At 39.5% G+C, this 26,460-nt stretch overlaps 1 protein-coding gene across 1 annotated transcript; it reads right to left on the reverse strand.

Moving 5' to 3' along the window:
• Positions 1 to 1,886: 1,886 nt before the first annotated feature.
• Positions 1,887 to 24,057, reverse strand: CD160 (CD160 molecule). Its single transcript, XM_049879902.1, has 5 exons — positions 23,976 to 24,057; positions 9,954 to 10,098; positions 9,058 to 9,384; positions 4,940 to 5,077; positions 1,887 to 2,571 (listed from the first exon to the last, which is right to left on the reverse strand). Exons 2-5 carry the CDS (start codon positions 10,033 to 10,035, stop codon positions 2,564 to 2,566), a joined length of 555 nt encoding a protein of 184 aa, XP_049735859.1. The 5' UTR covers positions 10,036 to 10,098; positions 23,976 to 24,057; the 3' UTR covers positions 1,887 to 2,563.
• Positions 24,058 to 26,460: the final 2,403 nt, after the last annotated feature.

Consider the following 26,460-nt stretch of genomic DNA (forward strand, 5'->3'; position numbering starts at 1 on the left):
GGGGGACCAGGGAGGAGAGTAATACTCTTACTGAGAGTTTCTAAAATGAATCCCGATATAAGTTCTCATATAGGGAGTTCTGGGAAAGATTTGGTGTGGTAAACATATCACAAGTGACTGTCTTGTTGGGGGGAATCTTAGCTTGTGATGTCAGCACCTTAACACTCAAGCTGGGAACTACAGGGCTACTCCAAAGTTTTAAAACAATGCATAAAATATAATGTATACAGCTGGAGATATTTCCAGGGTCAAAATAGAGCCCTTTTCTGGTCCAAAGGATATTATGAAGCTTTGATTTCATACCTGTCACAGACAAGTAAATGGAACTATGGGCAGTCAACTCTAAGCTGTTCTACATATAAGCTTTATGTTTTGTTGCCAGATTGCCCTTAGATGGTATCTGTTGACATAGAGTCTGTTTGTCATCTTTCCTCTTTCAGCTAGGACATTTAGATGTGTGAATCATGTAATGTAGGTGTGGTTCTATGCTTTTTCTAATAAGAGGGACCCTTTTTAAGGTCCAAAAATTATTAGACTCTTTCCCAACAAAATGATAACTGTATTTTTAGTATACTTTACAAAAAGCTGCTGTGTTTTCAGTAATGCTTTTAAATCAGTTTGTCTTACTAGTTATACCAGTATCCAAATTCAGTTGAAATATACTGTATACATACTTGTAAGAGATATTATTTATTCAGACTGAAAGTAGTGCTTATACGGATTTCTTTGTAATAACCCCAGGACCTTGCAGAGGTTCAAAGCCCATGGGTTGTGAATCACTCATATAAATTGGGCTTAACATGTGTGTCCAGAAAACTGTCTACTCATGCACGGGAACCTATAGGCTTATTTTAAATCAATTGTATCAGTACATTTTGAAAGCCAAAATAATAAGTATTTCAAATGTCTGTTGAACTGAGTCTTGAGATAAGCAGAATAAATAAAATAAGTTCTTTGGAAGTAGGGCTTTTGACTTACGGTTGCTTTGTTTATTCTGCTTAGTTCAAGTCAGCTAATAGTCTATTGCTCTTGAATTTCTCAATAAGTTTAGGCAGCAATCATGTGTCCTTTATGCAGATTTTTATATGTGGACTATAATTAGGATAGCACAGTGGGTGAAACTACTGCTGTAATCGGGGCCTGCCTTCTTTGTGAGACTTCCTGTGGTTGTATAATACTGAATGATTTCGGAAGATTCTTCGAATAGTAAAGGGAAGCAAAAGACATCTTTACCTACGTGAGCTTAAAGTTTCGTTATAAACAAAAAACTAACATACCTAAAACATGTATCAACAGATGGAAGGAAATGTGATGTAGTGGAGAAAGTTAGCTTTGAAGTCAGAATTCAAATGGCCCTGGCTTCAAATTCCAGACTTCTGTGTAGTCCCCAGAATGATCCTTTGAAACAGAAGATAGAGTAGGCGATGTCCTGTTTTACAGTAAGTAAACAGAAATAGCATCGCAAAATTTCATTTGCCTAAGCACACGACTGGTATGTTGCTGAACCAGCATTTGAATCCCTGTCTTTAGACTCTGTGCCTAGTTTTTTTTTTTCTTCTTTTTCCTCCCCACCATAGGACACAGAGTCCCAAGTTCCTTAGTTTGAGGTCCAAGACTATCCCTAATAAGGTCTTACCTACCTTTTTCAGCGTTATCTCTCTCTCTGTTCCCATAACCTTAGCTTCTGCTTTTGGCAAGTCCTTGGATCACAGGTAAGGTCTTTATTTCATTTTTATTGCTTGCAGGTTACCTCCAGCTAAATTATTCATGTAGTTCCAGGAATGTCCTACCCCCTCCTCTCTGCTAACTATGACAGGAAGTCATCTGTCCAAAGAGAAAGACAAAAGGTGTGAATTTAGGAGAAAAGAAAAGGCTGCAAAGACTATTACGGGCGTTTATTTAAAAAGAGAGATGCTCAAAGAGGTTGACAGGTTAGGATCAAAGAACTTAGTTGAAGCTGGACAGTTCCATTCTTTGGTGAACCTGGTCTGCACAAATCTTCCTCCAGCAGTGCTGTGTGTGGATGTTCAAGAGATTTCGAACACCAAGGCCTCTCTTCGTTTCCTCATTTTCATGCCAAGTCAGTCACTGGGGTCTGGCTTACTTCCTCTCCTCTCATACCTATCTTTGCTTGTTCCCTCTTTCCTCCTTTTACAGTGTTAAATAAACATTTGTTCCAAAAAAAAAAATGGTGTTTGATTTTGTTTCGTTTGCTTATTTACTTTACTGTGTTGTGTATGTGTTGGGGGTGGGGGCAGCAGAGAAAAAGTTGTACTGAGGTACAAAAACATATACTCATCCAATATTTGAGTCAGAACTGCATCCCAGCCACTTTTAATAAAGCTAGTCTTTTTATTTACTGGTGACTGAGGTAGAAAGAAAGGCAGGTTTACTGTGGCAGTGCCCCCACCTTATATTCCCCAGATTCGTGCATATTTAGTATCTTTTCCCCTGTGCCTTGTTTTTTTCTTCTCTGTATATTGTAAGGTGAAAGATACCAAGCTAAAGAGCGTCAGGATTTATCTTGCTGTAAATTTTTTTATGGTTTCTTCTGGCACAAGGTTTACAAAGCTGTAGAAGAAAGAAGGTTTATATTACTGTCTCACGGTTTAGAATAACAGCAAACTTTCTGATGTAATAAAGAGTCTGATTTGACCTGGGATATGTATTTGATAAACCCTGGTGACTAGAGAGGGAATGGCAAAGGAAAGGAATGTAACACATGTTGTGTCTTATTGTTGAAGTTAGGGTTGTAAACCTTAGCAAATTTAACTGACCCTCATGAATGTGGGGGGGAAGCCAGCCTTTGATCTCTCTTTACTGAAAGGTCAAAGAAGTAAATGCCACTCAGAACATTTAAGGTAGGTCCCACACGTGTAGTGAGTGCTGCGTGATTGGCACAATGATAGGACATGGATACTCATTGAAATTAGCTTCCTGAGCTGAGGGAAGCACAGAGAACCAGGAAACTCCCTCATCCTTTTCCTCACATGTAAGTGTAATTTGATTTACATGACCTTTCTGGGCCTGAGAAAACTTGTATGCTTTTTATTCTACTAAACATTACTTTTGTCATAATTCTGCTAAGCCTTGAGTTGGGGGAGGAGGATAAAGGAAAGGAAGCTCATGTAGTGAATATTTTCTTGTTTATTCAAATATTTAGCTTTAATTTTTATTTTTCTTTTGTAAACCTCTGAAGCTACTTAAATTGAATACAGAAAAAAACATAACATTGGATTTAGAAGTTGTTTCTCCTCTGCACATGACTGAAAAAGGGAAAAGAGTTTAGAGATTTTTTTTTCCCCTGAGCTAACTTGGGAGTTAAAGGTAGTAAGTTGTATGGCTAGACTCAATTTCTTTTCATTAGAGTTTTTATTCTTCACGAAGAAATAGTTTATTTTACTGATAACAGAGTAGCCTCACTCTCTGGGGGAAATTAGTTTTAGTAAAAAATTAAGTCTAAAGGGTCAGACAGCTTGCCTGATAATCACCGGTTGTCTCCTGAAAACTGGCACAAGGCTTACATTGACAGGTCCTTGCCAAGGATCCAGGTAAGGTCTGTTTCCGTTTGATGGTTCGTAGTTAAAGGGCTGGAATGAACAAGTGTTAAGTGGGCCTTTTTCTGTAAATGGGAAGAGGCAGTCTCAGAATGGGGGGTGCAGTGAAGGAGGTGAGAGAGAGGTGCTTTGCATGTAGGGGGTAATTACTGAGAGCACAGGGTTTTAGAGGGAGAAGGACCTGTATTGATTGCTGGGAACTTGGGCAACACTTAAACCTTTTTGTGCCTGTTTCCTTATCAGTAATGAAGGGATCCTTGCCTGTTGTATGAGGTTTAGAATCAAACTCTTCAGAGAACTTTATTAGCAGCCTACTTTTTTTTTTATGTATCTAGTAGGAGCCCTGGTGGCACATCAGTTAAGTGCTCAGCTGCTAACCAAAAGGTTGAAAGTTCAAACTCAGTGTACCTAGGGGTTCCATGAGGGAAAAGACCTGGCAGTCTTCTCCCCATAAAGATTAAACATGGGGCAGTTCTACTCTGTAACATGCGGCTGCTATGAGTCAAAATTGACTCAGCACGTAACAACAACATGTACCTGATAGTTTCTTTTTGTTGGAGTGAACAAGACAAAGTTACTGCATTTATGGAGCTTACCTTCTGGGGGCACTCAAACTGATAGTTGTGATTGTTTTGAGGAAAGCTTAAATAAAATGAAACTAGGAATGCCAAGGACAGGCGAAATCCAGCTTCAGTTAGTAGTTATACAAAAACATAATGACAAATCATTGCAAGTTCCGATTTTTTTTGTTACAGCAAAAAAGTCTGATCTGTATTGATAGATGGTACTCAGAGGACTCGGCAGCAAGCATTTAACATCCTCAGTCTGGCTATCAGCCTTTGCTGAGGAGCTGTATTGTTCAAAGTCCACCTCCAGACCAAGTCTGTCCCTTGCCTTGCTCATCTTCACATGATAACCAGCTGCCGTAGAGTCGATTCTGACTCATAGTGACCCCATAGGGTTTCCAAGGCTGTAAATCTCTACAGCAGCACGCTGCCATATCTTTCTCTTATGGAGCTGCTGATGGCTTTGAACTGTCGACCTTTCAGTTAGCAGTTGAGTGCCTTAACCAATAGAGGCAGTTTTATTTACTTGCCTCTCCCACAGACCTTCTTTTCTAACAGCCCTGACGTCCTAAAAAAAAAATGGAAAATCCCATTTTTGTATCTTCCTCTAGATACTGTGACGTCTTTAGTCCTATTGGACTAGTTTTGCACTCGGATTGGTTTGATGCTTTCCTGAATGCACAGCCAGGGCTTGAGGAGCATTTTCCTCTTGCACTTTGGGCTTCCTTTCCAGTCTCCCCCTCCTGAAGAATAACCAGGGCTGGAGAGGTATAGCACTCTCATTGCTTGGAGTGCTTAAGGCTCTTTTGGACATACCTTTGAGGGTCACCAGGCTGGTGACCAGCATCACCCAGGCCTTTTCTTGCAGGAAGCCTGAACTGGGGACACCCTCTCTGTGGCTGAACTCAGGGTGTTGTCTTTGTTTCAGTCCCGTCACCGTGTAGTTTCCTGTCTCTGGTTCAAAAGAGAGTCAGTGGGTCAGGGAAGGGTTTCAGAAATCATCGGAACCTCCTTTTGCATCCTCAGAGATGATCTCTTTTATGATCTCCATGGACACCTCCCAGCCTAAGTCACTGCCCAAATCAGTATCTTTGACATTTGTAGGTGGTGGTGATGATGTGCATAAACCAAACCAAAACCAAACCCGTTGCCGTCAAGTCAATTCTGACTCATAGTGACCCTATATGACAGGATAGAACTGCCCCATAGAGTTTCCAAGGAGTGCCTGGTGGATTTGAACTGCTGACCTCTTGGTTAGCAGCTGTACCTCTTAACCACTCACTATACCACCAGTGTTTCCATGATATGCATAAGCAGCAATAAACACAATCTACTGTGTGTCAGGCACTGTGTATGCAAAGAGGCTCTTGAAGGAGCCCTAAAGTCTTGCCAGTTGTTAGTTACCGTGAGTTTATTCTGACCCATAGTGACCCGATGTGTGTAGAATAAAACTACTCCATAGGGTTTTCAAAGCTGTGACCTTTTGGAAACACATCGCCAGGCCTGTCTCCTGAGGCGGTGCTGGGTAGGTTCAAACTGGAAGCCTTGCCAGAGACACAGTAGAAATGACTTAGCCACTTGGACTTGGGTGTTCCCAAATCTTATTTACAAACTGTCTTCCGGAGTGGGCCAACCAGTTTAAGCATAAGTTAAAATCTTGGGCTTTGAAATAGATCTGGACTTTTATCCACCATTTACTAGCTAGGTGAACTTAACACTGAGTGCTTAATGTGTGCCAGCATTGTGCTAAGTAGCGTGTTGATTATTTCATTTAATCTTCATGGCCTTTTGAACTTACACAAATTATCCTTGAGCCTCTTTGAATGGTGGCTTGGCATGTATAAATTAGCATTTTAGAAAGGTAAGTCTGGTGGCAGTATGTAGAATGGATTGGAGGCAGGCAGTAGAGTTGACAAACCATTTACTAGACAATAGCTAAGTGCCCAACCATGAAGTAGGCGTGGGAGATATAAAAATAAATGAGACACAGTTGGTGATCTCAAGAGGCACACCCATTAGGATGCTATTTGGGGTATTTTAAGTGTGAGGTGATGAAGACCTGGAAAGCACTGTTAGAAAGAAAGGAATAAATGTGGGAAAGAACTAGTAGTACTTAGTAACTGACTGGATGGAGGAAGAGAAAACAGGAGGAACCAAAATTTTAAGCCTAGTGACTGTTAGAATTCATGGACAGAAGTAAGGGTCTCAGGAGAATAGGTTTGAGTTTGAGCAGATGGTAGGGTATCCAGGTGATAGGAGCCCAGTTGTCAGTGGGAATGTGAAATTAACACTTAGGAAAGAGGGTAGAGCTGGAGAAGTTGATTTGTAGGTCACTTGCAAGGAGGTGCTAGTTTAAATCATGAAGGTGGATGAAAACATGGGGAAGATTGTAGAGAGAAAAGTGAAGTGGTGAGGAATGAGTCTTAAGGAATGCCTGTGTTTGGGAGGTGGGAGGAGGAAAAGGGTTAGAGAGGGAGAGAAAAGAATAGCCAGAAAGGTAGGAGAACTGGGGGAGTACAGCATCACAGAAGCCAATAGAAATGAGAGTTTGATGAAGGAGAGATTAATAGAAGTGCTGGATGCTATAGATAGGTCAGGTGGGAAGAAAACAGGAAGGGAGAAAGAAAATATAAATCAAACTAGACTGAAGTAGAAAATTTAACAAGTAACATGATAAAAACATTTGTTAAAAGGCTCTGGGCCAGGATTTTATGGGGGAGGGGGAGCATTTTTATTTTTCTTAACATTAAGAAGCAAGATAGTGTTTAAAAGCTCATAAAGAATAGTTTAAAAAAACAAAACACTGTCGTTGAGTTGATTCTGACTCATAGTGACCACATAGGGTTTCCAAGGATGGAAATCTTTACAGAAGCAGACTCCCACTTCTTTCTTTCTTGGAGCCACTAGTGGTTTCGCACCACTGACCTTTCAGTTAGGATTCAATGGCTTAAACAGCTGTGCCACCAGGGCTCCATATAAAGAATAGTAGCAGTGTCTTTTCATCCTCCTAGCCTCATTCCCTAGAAGTTCAATCACTCTCAACTCTGAGGTGTTTTGCCATATTCCTAAATAATATTCTCATGTTGTTACTTCTTGATGAAGTTTAGACATTATCTACTGACTTCCTGTTATAGTAGATGAGGATATGGCTCTCTCATACCTCCGACCACATCCCTTCTCTGCATCCTCCCAAAACAATTTGATCACAAATTTTAGTTAAATTGGTAATGTTTACATTATTTGGATTCCATAAATTTTATTTATTGCAGAGTCAAGTTGTATACTACGATTGTTTCCTTTTGTAAAACTTTGTGTTTTTCCTGGAGATAATGATCACATGATTTTATTTTACTTGCAGAGCTTTCCATATCCATATTTTTAATTCTTTTCATCACATCTGCCATGAGCTTTCAGAAAGATAATCTATCAATTCCATTTTCTCCTTGAGATGTTCCTTCCAGACCCTTCTTTCTCTTGCTCTCTTCTGGTCTTTTTTTTTTTTTTTTTTTTGCCTTTTTTCATTCTAGAACTCTCTTCTCCCCTTACCCTTGTTAGATTCCTTGTTTCCTGGATCACTTCCTTATATTACTGAAACACATCATGTGGTAGCTTCTTTAAAATGATCACATGATCGTCAAATTTTTTGAGTCATCGCATGTTTGTTGTTAGTTGCCATCAAGTCGATTCTGACTCATGGAGACCACATGTGTGCAGAGTAAAACTCTATAGGGTTTTCAAGGCAGCAGGCACCTTTCAGAAGCAGATTGCTAGGCCTATCTTCCAAGGCTCCTCTGGGTGACTTTGAACTGCCAACCTTTCGGCTAATAGTAGTGTGCTTAACTGTTTGCACCACCCAGGGCCTCCTTTGCATCCCTGACAGGGCCTTTCCTCACATTTGAATGGTAGTTTGGGTATAGAATTCTAGGTAGAACATAATTTTCTCTCAGATGTTTGAAGACTTACTCCATTGTCTTGGAATATAGAAACAGAGAGTCACTCCTTGCTGGGTACAGAAACGAGGGAGTCATAGAGCTGGGACTGGAGTGGCCATATTTTGGCCATGTCAAAGTAGTAATGGAGCAGGGGGAGTATGCAGAGAATGAAGGAGAGATGCAGAGATGACAGTCCTTGCTGTCCCCATGAGATTGAGACTGAATAGCTGGTGACCTGTTGGCTTTCTGGTTTCTGATTCCAGAAAATGGAACTCATCAGGGCCAGCTATACTTCTTGCTTTATTTTCCCCCTCCTTTGAATCCCTGGTAACTTGAGCAGGTTTCTGTTTCTTGCAACTAAATTCTTCTTATAACAGCTATCCATTTTATCTCAAATCCATCTCTCTCCCAACCAGAAGGGCAGTGTCTGTATTTAAAAAACATAGGTGCATCTCTGGGGAGAGCTCTGAATTGGAAGTGAGGAGGCCTAAGTTTCAGATCTCTCTCTGTTTTTATGGAGCCCTGGTGGCGCAGTGGTTAAGAGCTCGGCCGCTATCTGAAAGGTTGGCAGTTCAAATCCACCATCTGCTCCTTGGAAACCCTGTGGGGCAGTTCTATTCCGTTTTATGGGGTTGCTATGAGCTGGAATCAAATCAGCGGCAATGGGTTTGGTTTTTTGGTTATTTACTTTTACTGGCACTGGTTAGTGAGTAGCATTAGAAAATTTGGTTCATCTCCCTATGACTGAGTCTCCCTCAGTAGAAATGGGATTGCTACCCTAGTCGGATTTTTAAAATTAAAGACAGAATGAGATTACCTTTGTGTGAGTGCTTTGAGGAAAGACAACATCTGCCAGTGGGAATCATGGGATAGGACTAAGTAGTGACAAGGACTTTCCCCAAGGAGATTGCCTATCCAGGACCTGAAATATCCACCAATGTCTCCAGTTGTCAACCCTGTTCACAGCCTCACTTGGTGGCATCGGAGGTATCAGGAGCTTACCTGTGACCAAAATGGAGAAGAAGTGGCCCTGAAGGTGGATATTTGGCTTCTGGCTTCTGGCACAACACTGGTAGGTCCCCTTATCCAATGGCGTGACTTGATTTATGGTGAACACCAACTGGGATGATCTCTCACTGACATCATCCGTCCTAGGATCCGGTTTAAGTCTCAGCTGCTGCAAGCTGGTCTCAGGGGAACAGTCCCTAATCCTGTCTTTGCACAGAAACACTACAAAACCCTCAGCCTCTTCTTTCTTATGCCACACAGTACAGGTTAAATTTAGCTGCTTTCCTTTCTGGGAAATTGAACCGGAGATGTGTATGGATCCTAGAATGGGAAGGGAAAAATTACCCATGGGAGGCAGGTAGAGTCCCTTGAATCCCACCATAGCTACTGTCTATCACTAGAGGTCTTCAAGGAAGGACTGAAGCATGACCTGGCAGTGACCCCAGCAGACGGGAAACCCAAGTTCTAGCTCTGTCCCTGGCTATGTTACAATAGGCAAGTTAACAACTCCTTTGAGCAGTAGTTTATTCATCTGGAAAGTGAGAGCTAACGGACTAAATAAACTCACAGCTTCCATTCATTCCTAGATTTGTTCATTTGTATCTCCAACAAATGTTTATTAGGCATCCATTCTGCCAAGCATATAATCTGTAAGAACCTGATGAAATCTTAGACTGTCAGATTTCCAGGGCTGTAACACATAGTAGAGGCAGAATGTCTGATGGGGAGGGAATTAATTGTTTCAACAAAAAAGGAAAAGAAACTATATTTTTTACCCTTTCACAAGTGTCAAGAAAACATAGGGTTTTTTTTTTCTTCCCCACCAGAAAAAAAATATTGGAGTCCATCACTTGTCATGGGCCCAGCATTCTCTGGGAGTCTGTCCTCACCTCCAGGCTGGATGTCCACAGTTGCCAGCAGGATGGCCAGGGCAAAGCAGCCTCTACCAAGTGCTGTCAGTGTCTTGCACATTGTCAGCAGCCCTGGGAACTTGAAGCAGATGTTGACTCTGGTGATGTCCTTGGCCTCACTTTCCTGAAAGCACAGGGGGAGTCTTACGGATTGAATTGTGTCCTTTCAAAAGGTATGTTGAAGCCCTAATCCCTGGACTTGTGAATGTGACCTTGTTTGGAAACAGGGTTTTCTTTTGTTATCAGTTAAGTGAGGTCATACCAAAATCGGGTGGATCCTAATCCTAATCCCTTCTGAATGGTGTTTTATAAAAAGGGAGTCAAATACCAGGAGAGGACAGAGACCATGTGACAACAGAGGCAGATGCATCTGTAATCAGCAAAGGAACTAGGATTGCTGGCAGCCACCAGGAACTAGGAGGGAGTCATGGAAAAGTTCTTCTCTCAAAGCTCCCAGAAGGAATTGACAATGGTAAGACCCTGGTTCGGACTTATAACTTACAGAACTGTGAAAAAATAAATTTGTTCTTTAAAACCACCCACTTTATTGTGTTTTGTTAATGGCAGCCCCCTAGCAAACTAAGACAGGGACCTAATAGGCAAGGCATTCCAGGGCTTCAAGACCATCTCCCTGTTCCAGCCTCTAGTGGCCATCGGCTGGAGTCTGATGGAGGTGGAGGAGGGCTTGGGTACGAGAGTCCACCTGGCAGGGAAGTGAGACAGGAAAGTAAATCAAATGAAGTGTATGAGGAGAAGAGGGAAAAAGGGAGAGACAAGAAGACACTAAAAGCTACATTTTTTCGTAAGTTGGATTGCTGGGTCACAAAATATGAGCATTAAAATTTTTTTCTACTACATATTATCAGATTGTTCTCTAAAAAAGAATTCTTGATAATTTACATTTCCTCATGCCCTTGCCGGCACTGCATATTATCTGTCTTTTATATTTTTGCCAGTCTGATGGATAAAAAATTAGATCTCACTGTTGTTTTATCTTGCATTTCCATGACTAGTGAGGTTGAGGATCTTTTCATATATTTATTGGGCATTAGTATTTCCTCTTCTGTGAATTGCCTGTTCATGTTCTTCGCGTTTTTTAAATCACCTTTTAGGAGCGTTCTCTATATCAGAGCTTTTAACCCATCTGTGTTTTTTGTTTTTACAAATATTTTCACCCAATTTATTGGTTTCTCTCTTGGCTTTGTTTATAATGCTTTTTTCCATAAGGAAAATTTACATTTGTATGATGGGGCCCTGGTGGCAAAGTGGTTAAGGGCTCTGCCGCTAACCAAATGGTTGGCAGTTTAAATCCACTAGATGCTCCTTGGAAACTATATGGGCAGTTCTACTCTGTCCTGTGGGGGGGCAATGGTTTGGGTATATGAAATAAATACATTTTTATTTTTTTAAAGTCTTTCTAAATGTGTTTATATGTTTTGATATTTTTAAACACTTTTGTAGTTTATAATATTTTGGGTAGGTAATTACAGTCACAGGTTCAAAATTAAAGTCCAGAGGGATATACAGAGCAAAGTTTCTTCCTACTCCCACCCTCCAGTGACATAATACCCTTTCCCAGAGTCAACCCATATTGCCAGGTTCTTGTGGATCCTCCTAGAGATATTCTATGTATGTATAAACAATTCCACATTTTTCTTTAAAAACAAAACTAAAAAAACAAATGATAGCGTATGGTACACTGTTTTTTTCACTTACCAATATGTCCTGGAGATCATTCCGTATTAGTACATAAAGAACTTTCTCTTTAAAAATAGCTGCACAATATTCATAATTATATGAATTTACTTACATAGATTCCTTAATAAATAATATGAACATTTGGGTTATCGCCAGTCTTTTGCAAACCGTAGTACAATGAATAACTTGTACATATGTCAATTTGCACATGATAAATCTCTAGAAGTGGCATTGCTAGGTCAAAGAGTACATGCATTTGCTATTTTGAGAAATGTTGCCACATTGTCCTCCACAGAAGTTGCACCAATGTGCCTTCTCATCAGCAATGTATGGGAATATCTTTTACCTTGTACCCATGCTGACAATGTGATGGCAATTTGAGAGATGAAAATGGTCTCAGTATTGTTATAATTTACAGCTCTCTTACCATGACTGAGGTTGAGCACGTTTTCTTATGTTTAAGAGACATTTGTTCTTCCCTTTCTACGAAATGTCTGTTCATATCCTTTGCCCATTTTCCTATTGGATTGTTGTTGTTGGTGGTGTTTTTAGATTGATTTGAATGAGGCCTTTATATGTTCAAAGATCAGGCCTTTGTGATAGGAAGTGGAAGTATTTTTTCTAGTTGTCATTCAACTTTCTTTATAGCAATTTTTGTTTGGGAGAAATCTTTTTATTTTCATGTCATTAAATTTATCAGTGCGTTCTTTATTTTGATGGCTTTCAGGTTTTGTGACATGCTATAAAGGCCTTTCCCACCCCAAGACTAAAAAAAATTCTCCCATAGTTTTTTCTAATACCATTAATTTTTCATTTAAAATTTTGGCCTGTGGAATTTTTTTTGGCGGCAGGTGTGAAGAAGTATGGATCTAACTTAATTTTTTTCAGGTTATCTACCAGTCATTCCAATACTTCTAGTTGAGTAAAGAAAGCTTCTTTTCATCCACTGATTTGTAATGCCATCTTTGTCATATACATGGTGTGCATGCATATCTATTTCTGGGCATCCATTATACATGTGCTTGACAAATATAGTAAATTTACATTTTTAATTCTTAGAAAATTATAATTTTATATTTATTAACATTTTATTTAAAATGTCTTAATTATTTTCATATATTTAGAATGTTTTCATATCTAATCTCCCTCTTTATTCAGAGCTTTTCTATTTATTTTTTTTAATCTGGTTTTTATAATAAACTTGTCTAATTTCTCCCCTCCCATGCCCCTCACCACCACCAAGAAAAAATCCTACTGGTGTTTTTTTAATTGGGCTAAATTAAATTGAGAATTAAAAATTTTATGACATTGACTCTTTTTATCCAAGAACATGATATTCCTTTCCATTTTTTAAGTCTTGTGTATTGGTGTATGTGTTTCTCAGCCGTGTTTAGAAGTATTCTTCATAAAGATCTTATCCATTTCTTAAGATTATTTCTGAGTATTTAATATGTTTTGTGTATGGCCTTGGGGATAGAAATGACTCCAGATATCATATGATAGAATTTTGCAAGACCAATGACTTATTTATTCTTTGCAAATACCTTTTCTCAACAATGTAAATGGTGACCATACAGGTGGACGTCACCAGATGGAAAACATAGGAATTAAATTAGCTACATCTGTGGAAAGAAATGATGGAAAAGCTCAATATCATCAGTCAGAACAAAGCCAGAGGCTGACTGCAGAACAGAGCATCAGCTGCTTATATATAAGTTAAGTTGAAGCTGAAGGAAATTAAAACAAGTCCCCAAGTGCCAAAATACGACCTTGATTATATCCCACCTAAATTTGAAGACCATCTCAAGAATAGATTTGACAACAGAGAACCTCTGAGGGAGCAGGAGATCAGTGGGATACAGACGCCAAATTCTCATAAAAAGACCAGACTTAATGGTCTGACTGAGACTAGAGGAATCCCAGCGGTCATGGTCCCCAAACCTTCTGTTGGCCCAGGACAGGAACCATTCCCAAAGACAACTCATCAGACATAGAAGGGACTGGACAATGGGTAGGAGAGAGATGCCAATGAAGAGTGAGCTACTTGTATCAGGTGGACACTTGAGACTGTGTTGGCAACTCCTGTCTGGAGGGGAGATAGGAAGGTAGAGAGGGTTAGAAACTGGCAAAATTGTCACGAAAGGAGAGACTGGAAGGGCTGACTCATTAGGGGGAGAGTAAGTGGGAGTATGGAGTCAGGTGTATATAGGCTTATATGTGACAGACTGACTTGATTTGTAAACGTTCACTTAAAGCTCAATAAAAATTATTAAAAAAAAAAAAGAAGAGATTTGACACATTGAACACTAATAACTGAAGTCCAGATGAGCTGTGGGATGACATCAGAACATCATACATGAAGAAAGCAAAAATTCATTAAAAAGACAGGAAAGCAAGAAAGACCAAAATGGAAGTCAGAAGAGACTCTGAAAGTTGCTCTTGAACATAGAGTACTTAAGCAAATAGAAAATGTAACAAGCAAAAGAGCTGAACAGAATATTTCAAAGGACAACTGAAGAAGACAAAGTATTATAATGAAATGTGCAAAGACCTGGAGTTAGAATACCAAAATGGAAGAGCATGCTCAGCATTTCTCAAGCTGAAAGAACTGTAGAAAAAATTCAAGCCTCGAGCTGCAATAATGAAAGATTCTATGCGCAAAATACTGAACAATGCAGGAAGCATCAAAAGAAGATGGGAGGAATACATACAATCACTGTACCAAAAAGAATTAGTCGATGTTCAACTATTTCAGGAGGTAGCATATGATCAAGAACTGATGATATTGAAAGAAGAAGTTCAAGCGGCATTGAAGGCATTGGTGAAAAACAAGGCTCCAGGAATTGACAGAATAGCAATCAAGATGTTTCAACAAACGGATGCAGCACTGGAGGTGCTGACCCATCTATGCCAAGAAATTTGGAAGACAGCAACTTGGCAAACCGACTGGAAGATGCCCGTATTTGTGCACATTCCAAAGAAAATGATCTAACAGAATGCAGAAATTATCAAACCGTATCATTAATATCACATGCAAGTAAAATTTTGCTGAAGATCATTCAAAAATAATTGTAGCAGTACTTTGACAGGAAACTGCCATAAATTCAAGCCAGATTCAGGACACAGAATAAGAGATAACATTGCTGAAGTTAGATGGATCTTGGCTGAAAGCAGAGAATACCAAAAAGATGTTTACCAGTGTTTTATTGACTATGCAAAGGCAATTGTCGTGGGTAACAATTGTTGGAACAGAACAAAGGAATACTGTGTGGTTTATAATCAAAAAAGGTGTTCATCAGGGTTATATCCTTTCAACATATTTATTCAATCTGTAGGCTGAGCAAATAATCCTAGAAGCTGGACTATATGAAGAACGGGGCATCAGGTTTGGAGGAAGACTCATTAACAACCAGTGTTACGCAGATATCACAACCTTGCTTGCTGAAAGGGAAGAGGACTTAAAGCACTTACTGCCAAAGATCAAAGTTTTGGATTACACCTTAAACAGAAATGCTCACAACTGGACCAATAAGCACCATCGTGATAAATGGAAAAAAAAAAATTGAAGTTGCCAAGGACTTCATTTTACTTGGATCCACAATCAACACCCAGGGAAATCAAACAACGTATAGCATTGGACAAATCTGCTGCAAAAGACTTTAAGGTGTTGAAAAGCAAAGATGTCACTTTGAAGGCTAAGGTGCACCTGATCCAAGCCATGATATTTTCAATTGCCTCATATGCATGTGAAATTTGGACAATGAATAAAGAAGACAGAAGAAGAACTGATGCCTTTGAATTATGGTGTTGGCAAAGAATCTTGAATATACCTTGCACTGCCAGAAGAAGGAAAAAGTCTGCCTTGGAAGAACTACAGCCAGAGAGCTCCCTGGAAGCGAGGATGGCAAGACTTCGTCTTACATACTTTGGACGTGTTGTCAGGAGGAACTAGTCCCTGAAGAAGGACATCATGCTTGGTAGAGGGTCAGGGAAAAAAAGGAAGACCCTCAACTAGGCGGATTGACACAGTGGCTGTAACAATGGGACTCAAGCATAACAACGATTGTGATGATGGTGCAGGACTGGGCAGTGTTCGATTCTGTCGTACCTAGTGTTCCTATGAATCAGAGCCAACTTGATGGCACCTACCGATGACAGTATTTTTTGTCATTACTTGAAAATGTCATCTTTTCCCCATTGTATCTTTTAACTGTTGTTTGTATCTTTATATCATTCTTCTATCTTTTATGTTGTTCATTATATCTTTTAACTCTTCATTATTGTTCATATATGAAAGGCAATTGATTACTATACATTCATTTCTACCCAGCTACCTTTCCTTCCTCAATTCTGTCATTGTTTATAATAATTTTTCAGTTGATTTTCTTGGATTTCCTAGTTATGTAATCATATTTATAAATAATAATTACTTCCTTTTCTAATTTTATATCTCTGATTTCTTTCTCCTGTCTAAGTGTGTTAGCTAATACCTCCAGAAAATGTTAAATAACAGTGGTAATAATGAATTCTTGTCTTTTTTTCTGAGTTTAATGGGGCATGCTTCCATTGTTTTCTCATTAAGTATAATGTTAGCTTTGGAGATGAGATGTATTTTATTATGTTAAGGAATATGTATTTATTTCTATTTTCATTAAGAGTTTTAAACATGTCAAGAATAAATGTTGAATGTTTTATTGTCTTTAACATAAACTAAAATTTTATGATTTTTCTTATAGATACATTGCTATGGTGATCTATGTTAATAGATTTTTAAAAATTGATGAATCCTTGCAATCCTAAAAACAAACAAACCCATTTGTTGATAGTATATTATTATCTTAATATGCTGCTGAATTCTGTTTCACGATATTTTATTTAGTGCTTTTGGTTCAATATTCTCAAATATGACTTATTTCTTTCTTATTTTTAGTGCTACTTTTTTGGGTTTTGAAATAAATGCTATGCTTACTTCACAAAAAGAATTTGGAAATTTCTCTTCTTTTTAAAGCTCTGGAACAATTTCTACAGCGTTGGAATAATCTGTTTTTTTGAAGTTTAGTAGAATTCTGTAGTTGTTGTTAGTTGCCATCAACTTGGCTCTGACCATAGTGACCTTATGTATACAGAATGAAATATTACCTGGTACTAAGCCATCCTCAAAATCATTGGTATATTTGAGCCCATTGTTGCAGCCACTGTGTCAATCCATCTCATGGAGGATTTTCCTTGTTTTCACTGACCCTCCACTTTACAAACATGATGTCCTTTTCTAGGGGTTAGGGAGGGTAAGTTAGGTCTTCAATAATTTTTCTGTATTCTTTGCTTGGTAGTTAATCTACTAAGTTTTCTCTCTTTCCTGGAACCAGTTTTGGTAATTTTATTTTCTTAGAAAATTATCTACTTTATCCATAATTTATCCATAGAGTTGAACAAAGTAATATTTTGGTTCTTTAGGTTTCTTCTGCATCTGTGGTTCTTTCTTTATTTTGTGTATTTGTGCTTTCTCCTCTTTTTTTCTTTATTAGGTTAGTAAATTGATTGTCTATTTTATTTTTGTTTTCCTTAAATAAGCAGCTCTTGGTTTACGTATCGGTTGTACCATTTTCTGTTTTCTTATTGATTTCCACACTGAAAACTATTAATTATCTCCATTTACTTTCCTTAGATTTATTTGTTTTTCTCATTTTGTAACTTCCTGAGTTAGAGACTTAATTTATTTATTTCCATTCTTTTTTGCTAGTTAATATGAAATGCAATGAGTTTTCCTCTTAGTATTGTTTTAACTGATCCCCATAAATTCTAATATGTGGTGTTTTCATTTACCATTATTTGCTATATTATAATTTCCTTTTTTTCCCCCTTCTTTGAACCAAGAGAATGTTTTATAATTTTAAGGTGGTAGTCTTTTTTATTTTGATTTTGTTGTAAATTTCTAGTTTCATTGCATTATAGTCAGGAAATTTTATTATATTTATTTACAGACCACACAGAGAAAGGAGTACAAGGTGCACTGCATATTTTTTATATTGTTTACCAGAGGGTTGTATTATGGGGGGAGTAGGTAAGCATTAATTTTTCTTTACATATTTCAAATTGTTTGACTTACTATCATGAGCCTGTAATACTTTTATAATTAAAAAAATTTAAGACAGAACATATGTGTGAGAATATATGTAAATATATATGTGTATGAACACGTACACACACCTGTAATGATAGATCACCATGTAATTTTTGCTGTGTGACTTAGAGTTCAAAGAATAGAATGATGTTGTTATTAAAAAGTAAAAATTTTCTTTCATTCTTACTTATTTATGTGAGCATTATATCTCAACACTGACATCTGTAAGTAGAAATATAACTGATGCTGAACATTTTCTTATTTCAGCCAAAAGTAATATTTATCTACAGATAGATAAACTAAATTTTTTCAAAAAGCCCAATTCATCCCTTAAGATTGTATAAAATGTTGAAGTATTATGTTTACCAAAATTTGTTGTTTGTTCAATCACATATTAATAAGGAGGCAGCTTTTTTAAAAAGAAAATTTACAACATTATAATCACAGGAAATTTAAAACACCTAATTTGAATTTACTTACATATTTTTATTGCAGAAATGATGGGATAATCGAAAATACCTTCAAGCATTAACTATATCACATTAGGATAAAATTCCATGTGAGAGGTGGAATGGAAGTACTTATTCAAAAGGAAAAGGAAACAAAAATATAATTCTAATTTAAATATATCAGCAATCATATAAATATAAATAGGGCAACCAGTTAAAAGACCGATTGTTATATTTAATTTAATGAAAGTCCAGCAATATACTGCATATAAGAGAAATACCTAAAGCATAAAGACATGGAAAGGTGGAAAATAAAAGAGTAGAAAATGATGTGAGTAAAATACTAAACAAAAGAAAGCGAGCATACCTATATTAACATCAGGGGAGAAAAAAAAGCTTTCAGAAATAGAAAGGATCACTTAATGGTAACAAAAGATTTAATTCACCAAGATTAAGTACAATAATTATACTCTTGTATAAAAAAAAAAATCGAATAGCCTCAAACTATATAAAGCATTATTTGGAAGAACTACAGGAATATCCACAATAATAGCCAGATTTCAACATCCCTTCCTCAACTATTGGTAAGTCAAGCAGACAAAAAATAACATCTGTTAATAATCGGAACCTGGAATGTACGAAGTATGAATCTGGGAAAATTGGAAATCGTCAGTTGGTAAGTCAAGCAGACAAAAAAATAAAAGATATAGAAAGTTTAAATAACAATAAGTTAATCTAATAGACATATGGAGATCTCTCCACCTAAAATTTTAGAGTATACATATTCATTTCAAACACTTCTGGAACATTACAAAACTGATCATGTACTAGTCAATAAAGCAAGCCTCAACAAATTTCAAAGAATCAGTATCATAAAGACCAGACCCTCTGACATGATGCAATCGACTTGGATGTTAAAAACAGAAAAGTTTCGTTTTTTTAAAAAAAAATCCCTATTCATTTGGAAATAACCCTTTGTATATATATATTTTTATATAGAAGAAACCATAATTGGAATTAAGAAATACTTAGAAATGAAGGATAATGAAAATACTATACATCAACACTTGTGAGATTCAGAAAATGAGTTAGGAGGAAATGTATTGCCTTAAATGCTTATATCAGAAATGAAAAAAGTTGGAAAATTAATAACCTAAGTGCCCATCTTAAGAAGATAATAAAAGAATAATAGCGCAAACCCAATAATAGCATAAAGATAAGAACAGCTATCTGTAAACCCCAGTAAACCCCAGCCATTGAATATGATCCAGAGAACGGAAAACAGTTAAGATGTCTTTCTGTTGTTCTCTGTTTGACAAACTCTTAAGCATCCTTTAAATTCCAGTTCATGGCCCTTTGGTGAGGAAAAAAAACCCATAATAAAATTAAGTTATCTAGCTGACAAAGGGCAAAAAGAAGAACATGAAAATTAGGAGAAACAAAGGGAAAATAATGGGACTAAAAGTTACAAAGAATGAGTCAGAATTGACTTGATGCCAGTGAGTTTTTTAAAAATATATATTTTTATGTAAGGTATATATTTTTATTACTCTGCTAAAAAGTTAGAAAATCTGGTTGAAATAAACAATATACTATGGAAATACAAATGACAAAAATTGACTCAAAAAGAGGGAAAACTAAATTGAGAAAATTGTTTGGTACTGTCTTCCCAGATAGCACTAGTTCAGGAATCTTCTGATCAAAATCTAACATTCATTCCCAATAAAGTCCTTTGTAAAATGGTAATGGATAAATAATCTTCAATAAAATAGAGAAATATCTCAAATAAAATTCCAGCATCATATTTGTGGTGAAATAGAGGAGATTTCTATTAAATTGAAAGCAAGATCAAGATGTTCACTATTATCTCTATGATTTTACATTGTTCTGGAAGTGTTAGCTGTTACAGTGAGGCAAGAAAATGAAGTAAGGGGTATAAATATTGGAAATATTTAGAAAAAATTATCATTATATATACATAATATAATTAACATCTGGAAAACCCAAGACGATTAAGAATTATTAGAAACAATAAAAGGTAGGATATCTGAATAGGCAGTTCATAAAAGAGAAAATGCAGTGAAAAGCTATTCCATCTTACTAGTAGTCAGGGAAGCACAAATTAAAAAAAAATTCAGAGTTACAGAATTTCAGAATGAGAACCCATTAGATGAACATAAATGAAAGAGAGATAAATCTAATTCTGATCAGGGTATGGGGAACACTCACTCACTGTAGGGAGAAATATACATTATTTATGAGCTTTTGGGAAATAAGTAGGCATTATTTGTGAATATTTAAAATCTACATACCCTCGTACCTTTGGCTCTATCAGGAATAAAAGCATGAGTGTGCTGGGATATGTGTACAAGGTTTTTCACTTCAGCATAGTATATAATACCAAAAAACTGAGAAACAGGCAGACTCTGGCAACAGAATGATTGGATAAGTTATGGTATATCCACAGTATGGAATTTTATTATAATTAAAAGTGGCAAAAAATAATAAATTAACATGTAAATAAAATAAAATTCAGCAAGGTGTTCACTTATAAGTGCATAAAAATATTAATTTTCCTAGATAAAATTACTGGTCAGAAAATATGATAGATGAAAAAAATCCCATTCATAACAGCAAAAACAACAAAATGCCCAGAAAAAATATAACCAAGTTTCTGTTAGAATCTCAGGATAAAAATGATAAAGTGCTATTAAGGAACATAAAAGAAAATCTAAATAGAGACAATTGTTTATTTTCCCTCTATTTATCTATAAATTTGTCGCAATCCTGACAAGAAACCCCAGCAGCGGCTGGTGATACGGCCCTTAATGCTGCTTCCCTAGCCTCTACCTGGAGCTACCTCTCCTGTGTGGCACACCAGGCTGTATCATGTCTCCACAAGAAGGTCCTGCTGACTCTTGAAACATGAGACATGCTTTGTGTCTAGCTAAAAAGCTTCATTTGATTTGAAGAGGAAAATAAAGGACTGCAATCATTCATTCAGTCCAGTTGTTGTTGATGTTAACAACTTAATGGAGAACCCCATGTGTTACAGAGTAGAACTGCTCCATAGGGTTTTCTTGGCTGAACCACCATCCTTTAGGTTAGCACCCAATTGCAAACAGCTTGTGCCACCCAGGCTTCCTATTCAGTCCAGAGTTGTGGCTAAAAGCATAGATTCTGGACCCAGTCTGTGTGTCTTCAAATCTTGCTTCTAAAACTTGCTAATTGTGTGACTTAGGCAAATTTCCTAGGCTCCTGGGCCAGGCACTGTGCTCAGCTCTTAATAAATGGGCATATCTGACAAACACTGAGCAACTGTGATGTGTCAGGCACCATACCATACAGACGATGCCTAAAACAGCAGAGGCTGACCATGTTAGTGGTTAAACGCAGTCTCTACAGCTGTTGCGGTCAAGTCGATTCCCATCCATAGTGACCCCACAGGACAGAGTAGAACTGCCCCATAGGGTTTCCAAGGCTGTAACAGTCTTCATGAAGCAGACCGTCAATTCTTTCTCCCTCTGAGGGGTTGGTGGGTTCAAACTGCTGACTTCTCGGTTAGCAGTCCCCCCTTAACCACTGCCGTCTGCCGCACCACCTGGGCTCATCTTAAATGCAGTCTCTAGTTCCCATAAAACAGCACTATTATTATTTTTTAAAAATATATCATTTATACTAAGCATATGAAGGCTTGGAGAGGCATGGTGACTCGCTTAAGACCACAGCTTGTAAGTGGGGGGAATCTAGGATTCTAACCCAAGTTTTATTGGTCTAACTTTTGGCGTTCCCTTTGCCCCTATCTGCCTTGAGATTGTCACGCCTTCTATCCATGCACAAGCAGCTGCAACACAAAGGTTGTGATAAGAACAATAATAAAGTCATCAAATATATCAAGGAATAGGTAAGGAGAAATTCTGAATGAGGGATTTGGAGCAGGCTGCAAGCCGGCAATAGAGTGAGGCCAACTTCGGAGATCCGGTGCTTGACAGATTTAGTGGGAGAAGTAAGGCGGGGAGTGGGCAGGGAAGATTTGCCTTCCAGTCCTGGCTTTGCCAATAGCTAGCTTTGAGATGTTGAGAAGGTCAGATCCCTTCTCCAGGCGTGTTTCCTGAACGACTAGTGCAGCAGGATGGAAGGGGGGCGGGGTGGGGACAGTTTCCAAGAAGAGAAAGGCAGACGGGCTCAGAGGTGCTCCTGTAGCCGGTCACTCCGAGGAGAAGTGGACTGGCTTCGCGGTGCCTAGGGCTGAGTTGGAGCAGAACGTGTAAGTCAGTTGTGGGCAGTTAAGCAGGGGTAGAGGGGAGAGGGGGACTATGGGGCCGAGATGCTCTTGGAAGGGTGACCTTGGCGTCTGTGCGGGGAGATCACCCTGGTGTGAGCGCAGGCAGGGCCAGGTGGAGCAGCACCACTGCTTCTGCAATCTGACCGCTAGAGCGTGCTGCCTTCCAGCGGAAGCCGGAGATGACTCTCCACCCCTTCCCTGCAGTAACTCAACCAGCCTTTGGCCCTTTGAGCCGCCTAGGGGTGCGGGGCGGGGGGGTAGGGGTGGGGGGCTGGGGGGCTGGGGGGGTGGGGGGCTGTGGGGGGTGGGGGGTGGGGGGTTGGGGGGTGGGAGGGAGCGAGAACCCCTGAAGACAAGGCTCCTCTTTTTGCAGGTGGAAACTGAGGCATTCACATCTCCCGATTCCTAAGCCAGAAGTTTTCAACTAAAAGTGCACAGCTTTGGAACTTGGGGAAAATTATCCCTAAGCCATTGATTTTACCCTGGAATTCCCAGGTTTACTCTGCCATAAACATGCCAGTGGCCAGAAGTCTCTGATTTCTGTATTACCCTCAGAGCACATGCTCAGAGACATGAAGTTCCCTTGGAGGTGCCTTACAAGGGCCAGCTCCTAGCCAGGCCACGCCTGGAGGGCTCCAGCTGTGAATGTAATTCACACCTTGGTAACTTTCCCCCAAGAACTCTGTTTCCTTTTTATTTGTAAGAAACCCTTACCCATTGTAATTCATGCCCCATGAGCACCTGAAGGATTTAGAGTAGCAGAAGGGATTACAGGGGCCCTGGTGGCACAGTGGTTAAGAGTTTGGCTGCTAATCAAAAGGTTGCCAATTTGAATCCATCAGCTGCTCCTTGGAAACCCTTTGGGGCAGTGCTATGTGCCAGACTTAACTTGACAGCAGCCTTTATTTTTTATTTTAAAGGGATTACAGGAACCCTAGCGGTGCAGTGGTCAAGGGCTTGACAGGTAAACAAAAGGTTGGCAGTTCAAATCCACCAGCTGTTCCTTGGAAACCCTATGGGGCATTTCTACTCCGTCCTACAGGGTTTCTATGAGTTGGAATCAACTTGACGGCAGCTAGTGTTTTTTGGTTTAAGGATCTCCTTCCCAGGGACACCACAAAACCCAAAACTGGTTGCTGTGGAGTTGATTCCAACTCATAGCAACCCATGAACACAGTGTGGCTCTTTCCTGTTTGAGGAAAGTGAGGATAGGGCCAGTGACCCTGAAAGCTGCTGGAAAAGAGTGAGAATGCTGGCCCAGAGGGCACAAGTAACACTCCTGCTTCCTCCCCACCAGGCTCATGAGGGCAACAGACATTTCAAAAGAAACAAAGAAACAGGTTCCTCAGGGACCTCACTGGAAGCCTGTTCTTGCCTGGACAGTTCTGTCAATGGTTTCATCCCTCCTCCTGGACCCCAGGTCCCCATCCCCCAGCAGGACTCTTTACCTCAGCACAGAAGTTCTTCTTCTCTGCTCTCAGGCTGGGGGGCTCTGATACAAGCTCTTTGAATGAGTTCTCAGCCCTCAAATTGTTATCTGGTCTTGTTAAAACCTCATCTCCCCACTTCCGTTATTGCTTACGCCTCCTCTACTGATATGTTTGGTCTTTCAAAACCACAGAATGGGTTTTTAGCAGTCAGGGGTCTTCCTGGTTCCACCACCCTCACTCTCTCCTCCACCTGCACTGTGGATTTTTTTCTCCTCTCTTCTCCACTTCCTCCTCCACTGCTTTCTCCTTTTCCTTTTCCCTTTTTGTGTGAGAAATAGAGTAAGCTGCTGAGAGGGCTGAGAAGTTCACTCTGGAGGGGCAAAGGTTTTTGCTTGATAATTGATAATAAAGCTAACACTGATAACAGAAATGATCCTGGGAGATACTATGCCCTCAACTATAAGAAAAACCTGCCAGGTCCTTCCGTGAGAGCAGGTTTTGATGAGGAGCAGGGCAGAGAGCAGAGCTGTTCAAGGTTGAAGAGGGAAGAGGGGCAGGGGGCTGTCAAGAGAGGCTGGGAGGGCAAGGAGAGGTGAGGAGTTGGGGCAGCAAAAGTGACCCTGGGCATGGAGCGAGAGGGTAGATAACTGACCTTATTTCCTCACCCAGGACCCCCTCATCCATCTGCATTGTATGCCCCTGTTCCTTCATGGTCACTGAGCACTGGGAAGATTGCAATGATTATTCCTAAATTTCAGGATTTTCCACTTTGGTAGAAAGAGAATTGGAAGCTTTGGGTTCTAAGCTCTGCAAGGCTGGGCTGGTCCATGTTCCAGAGGGACCCAGCATAACATGAAGCCCCAAGATTTTGGAGCAAACATCTGTTATCCTTGCCATCCAGAGCTGGGCTACCCAGGAGCCCAAGGGGGTGTCATAAGAAGGGGGAAAAATTTTCAAGACTAATCTAGAGTCACCCGTGTTGGGGCGGGAGTTCTCTCACCCCATCTGCCTATCTCTACCCTCATCCTGGTCACAGGACCGGTCCACCACAGCCCACATGGCACTTGACCCCACAGACATAAACTGCTGAACTGGGCCTGGTATCTGGTATCCTAGAATCCCTATTTGCTGTCCCTACAATAGTGGTCAAGCTTACGACTTCTCCGTTCCCTAAAAGAGACTTTTCATGCTTATGCCTGTGGGATACCTGGGAGTTTGGCTACGAGGGCATTCACCGTTAATCATCATCTAGGGGCTATAAAACAATGATTATTATGAAAAAGATTAACACGAAGAGGAGTTAGAGATAACAAGGGCTGTGGATGCCTGAGGGTGGGGCCATGTGAGGACTAGCAGGCACACATGTGTTCATACTGTTTATTGCAAAGCCCTCAGTGCTCTGCAGAAACCTCAGGGCTTGATACTGAATCACAGAGGGCTTCTTTCTCACCAGCCATGCAGTGTTGGTCCTTCCTGCAAAGAGCTTCGTGTATAAAATGCTGCTGTGATCCCTCATCACTGCCTGTCACTGTGTGTTGGGCACTGTGGGTATCCCATGACTGAGTAAGGTCGTACTCTCAAGGAGAGCACTTTCTGTTGAGAGAGGCCCATACCCTTGGGAAACAAGGCCCAATGTGCCAGGTGTTATAAGTACCCCAGGAAGTAGAGAAGGAGGGAGGAACAAAGGGAGACTATCCTGTGGACCAGACACTGTTAGTCACTTTGCCCGGACAAAGTGACATTTGAACTGAGCTTTTAAAGACAGGTAGGATTTCCAAATGCAGGGATAAATGTTCTTCAGGTAGAGAACAATGCAAAGGAAAAAGGGATAAGGACTACAGAGTGGGTTTAGAAACCAGTGAAGTGATTGAGTTTGGACAAAATGCCTCCTGGCGAGGGTTGGAGTGGGAGCCCCTTGCCCACAGCCTCTCAAATATTTATTTTCTCTGCCTTTGAATGTCCAAGGTACCTGATTCCAACCGTACAATCTGGCAACTGATAGGCTGTTTTCAAGTGCTCAACATAAAAAAAAAAAGGTTGAATACTGAATCATATTTTTATCTTAATTCTGTAGAATTGGGGAGGCTCAGAAATGGAAGGAAGGGACTGCAGCAGTTATCTTGTCCCTCCCTGGCAGTATGCAGAAACTTCCATGCCAGTAGTTCTCAAACTTGAGTGTGTATCAGAATCACCTGGAGCTCTTGTCCAAACAGATTGCAGGGCCCCACCTCCAGAGTTTCTGATTCAGTAGGTCTGGGATGGGGTATGAGAACTTGCATTCCTAACAGGTTTCCAGGTGTTGCTGCTACTGTTTTACCCCTTGCAAATTGTTCTGTGTAATGCTTCTTGCACCCTCTGCTTGAACACCTCTAGTGGTAGTAGCTCACTACCACCCAAACCCACCCAATATTCTTTGTTGAACAGCCCCAGTTTTTTCAAAGTTTTTCCCACATATTGCCTTCTAATTTGCCTCCCTTTAACTTCTAACCATTGCTCCTATTTT

Source organism: Elephas maximus, chromosome 3 (assembly GCF_024166365.1).
Source record: "Elephas maximus indicus isolate mEleMax1 chromosome 3, mEleMax1 primary haplotype, whole genome shotgun sequence".
NCBI classification, from domain to species: Eukaryota; Metazoa; Chordata; class Mammalia; order Proboscidea; family Elephantidae; genus Elephas; species Elephas maximus.

Coding starts and splice junctions, on each gene's coding strand:
- CD160 (XM_049879902.1), bottom strand. CDS start 10,035: ATGTGCAAGACACTGACAGCACTTGGTAGAGGCTGCTTTGCCCTGGCC. Junction 9,385..9,953: donor TGTGGACATCCAGCCTGGAG/GTGAGGACAGAC, acceptor TTCCCATTCTAG/GATCCATACACATCTCCGGT. Junction 5,078..9,057: donor CTTCTCCATTTTGGTCACAG/GTAAGCTCCTGA, acceptor CTTTTGAACCAG/AGACAGGAAACTACACGGTG.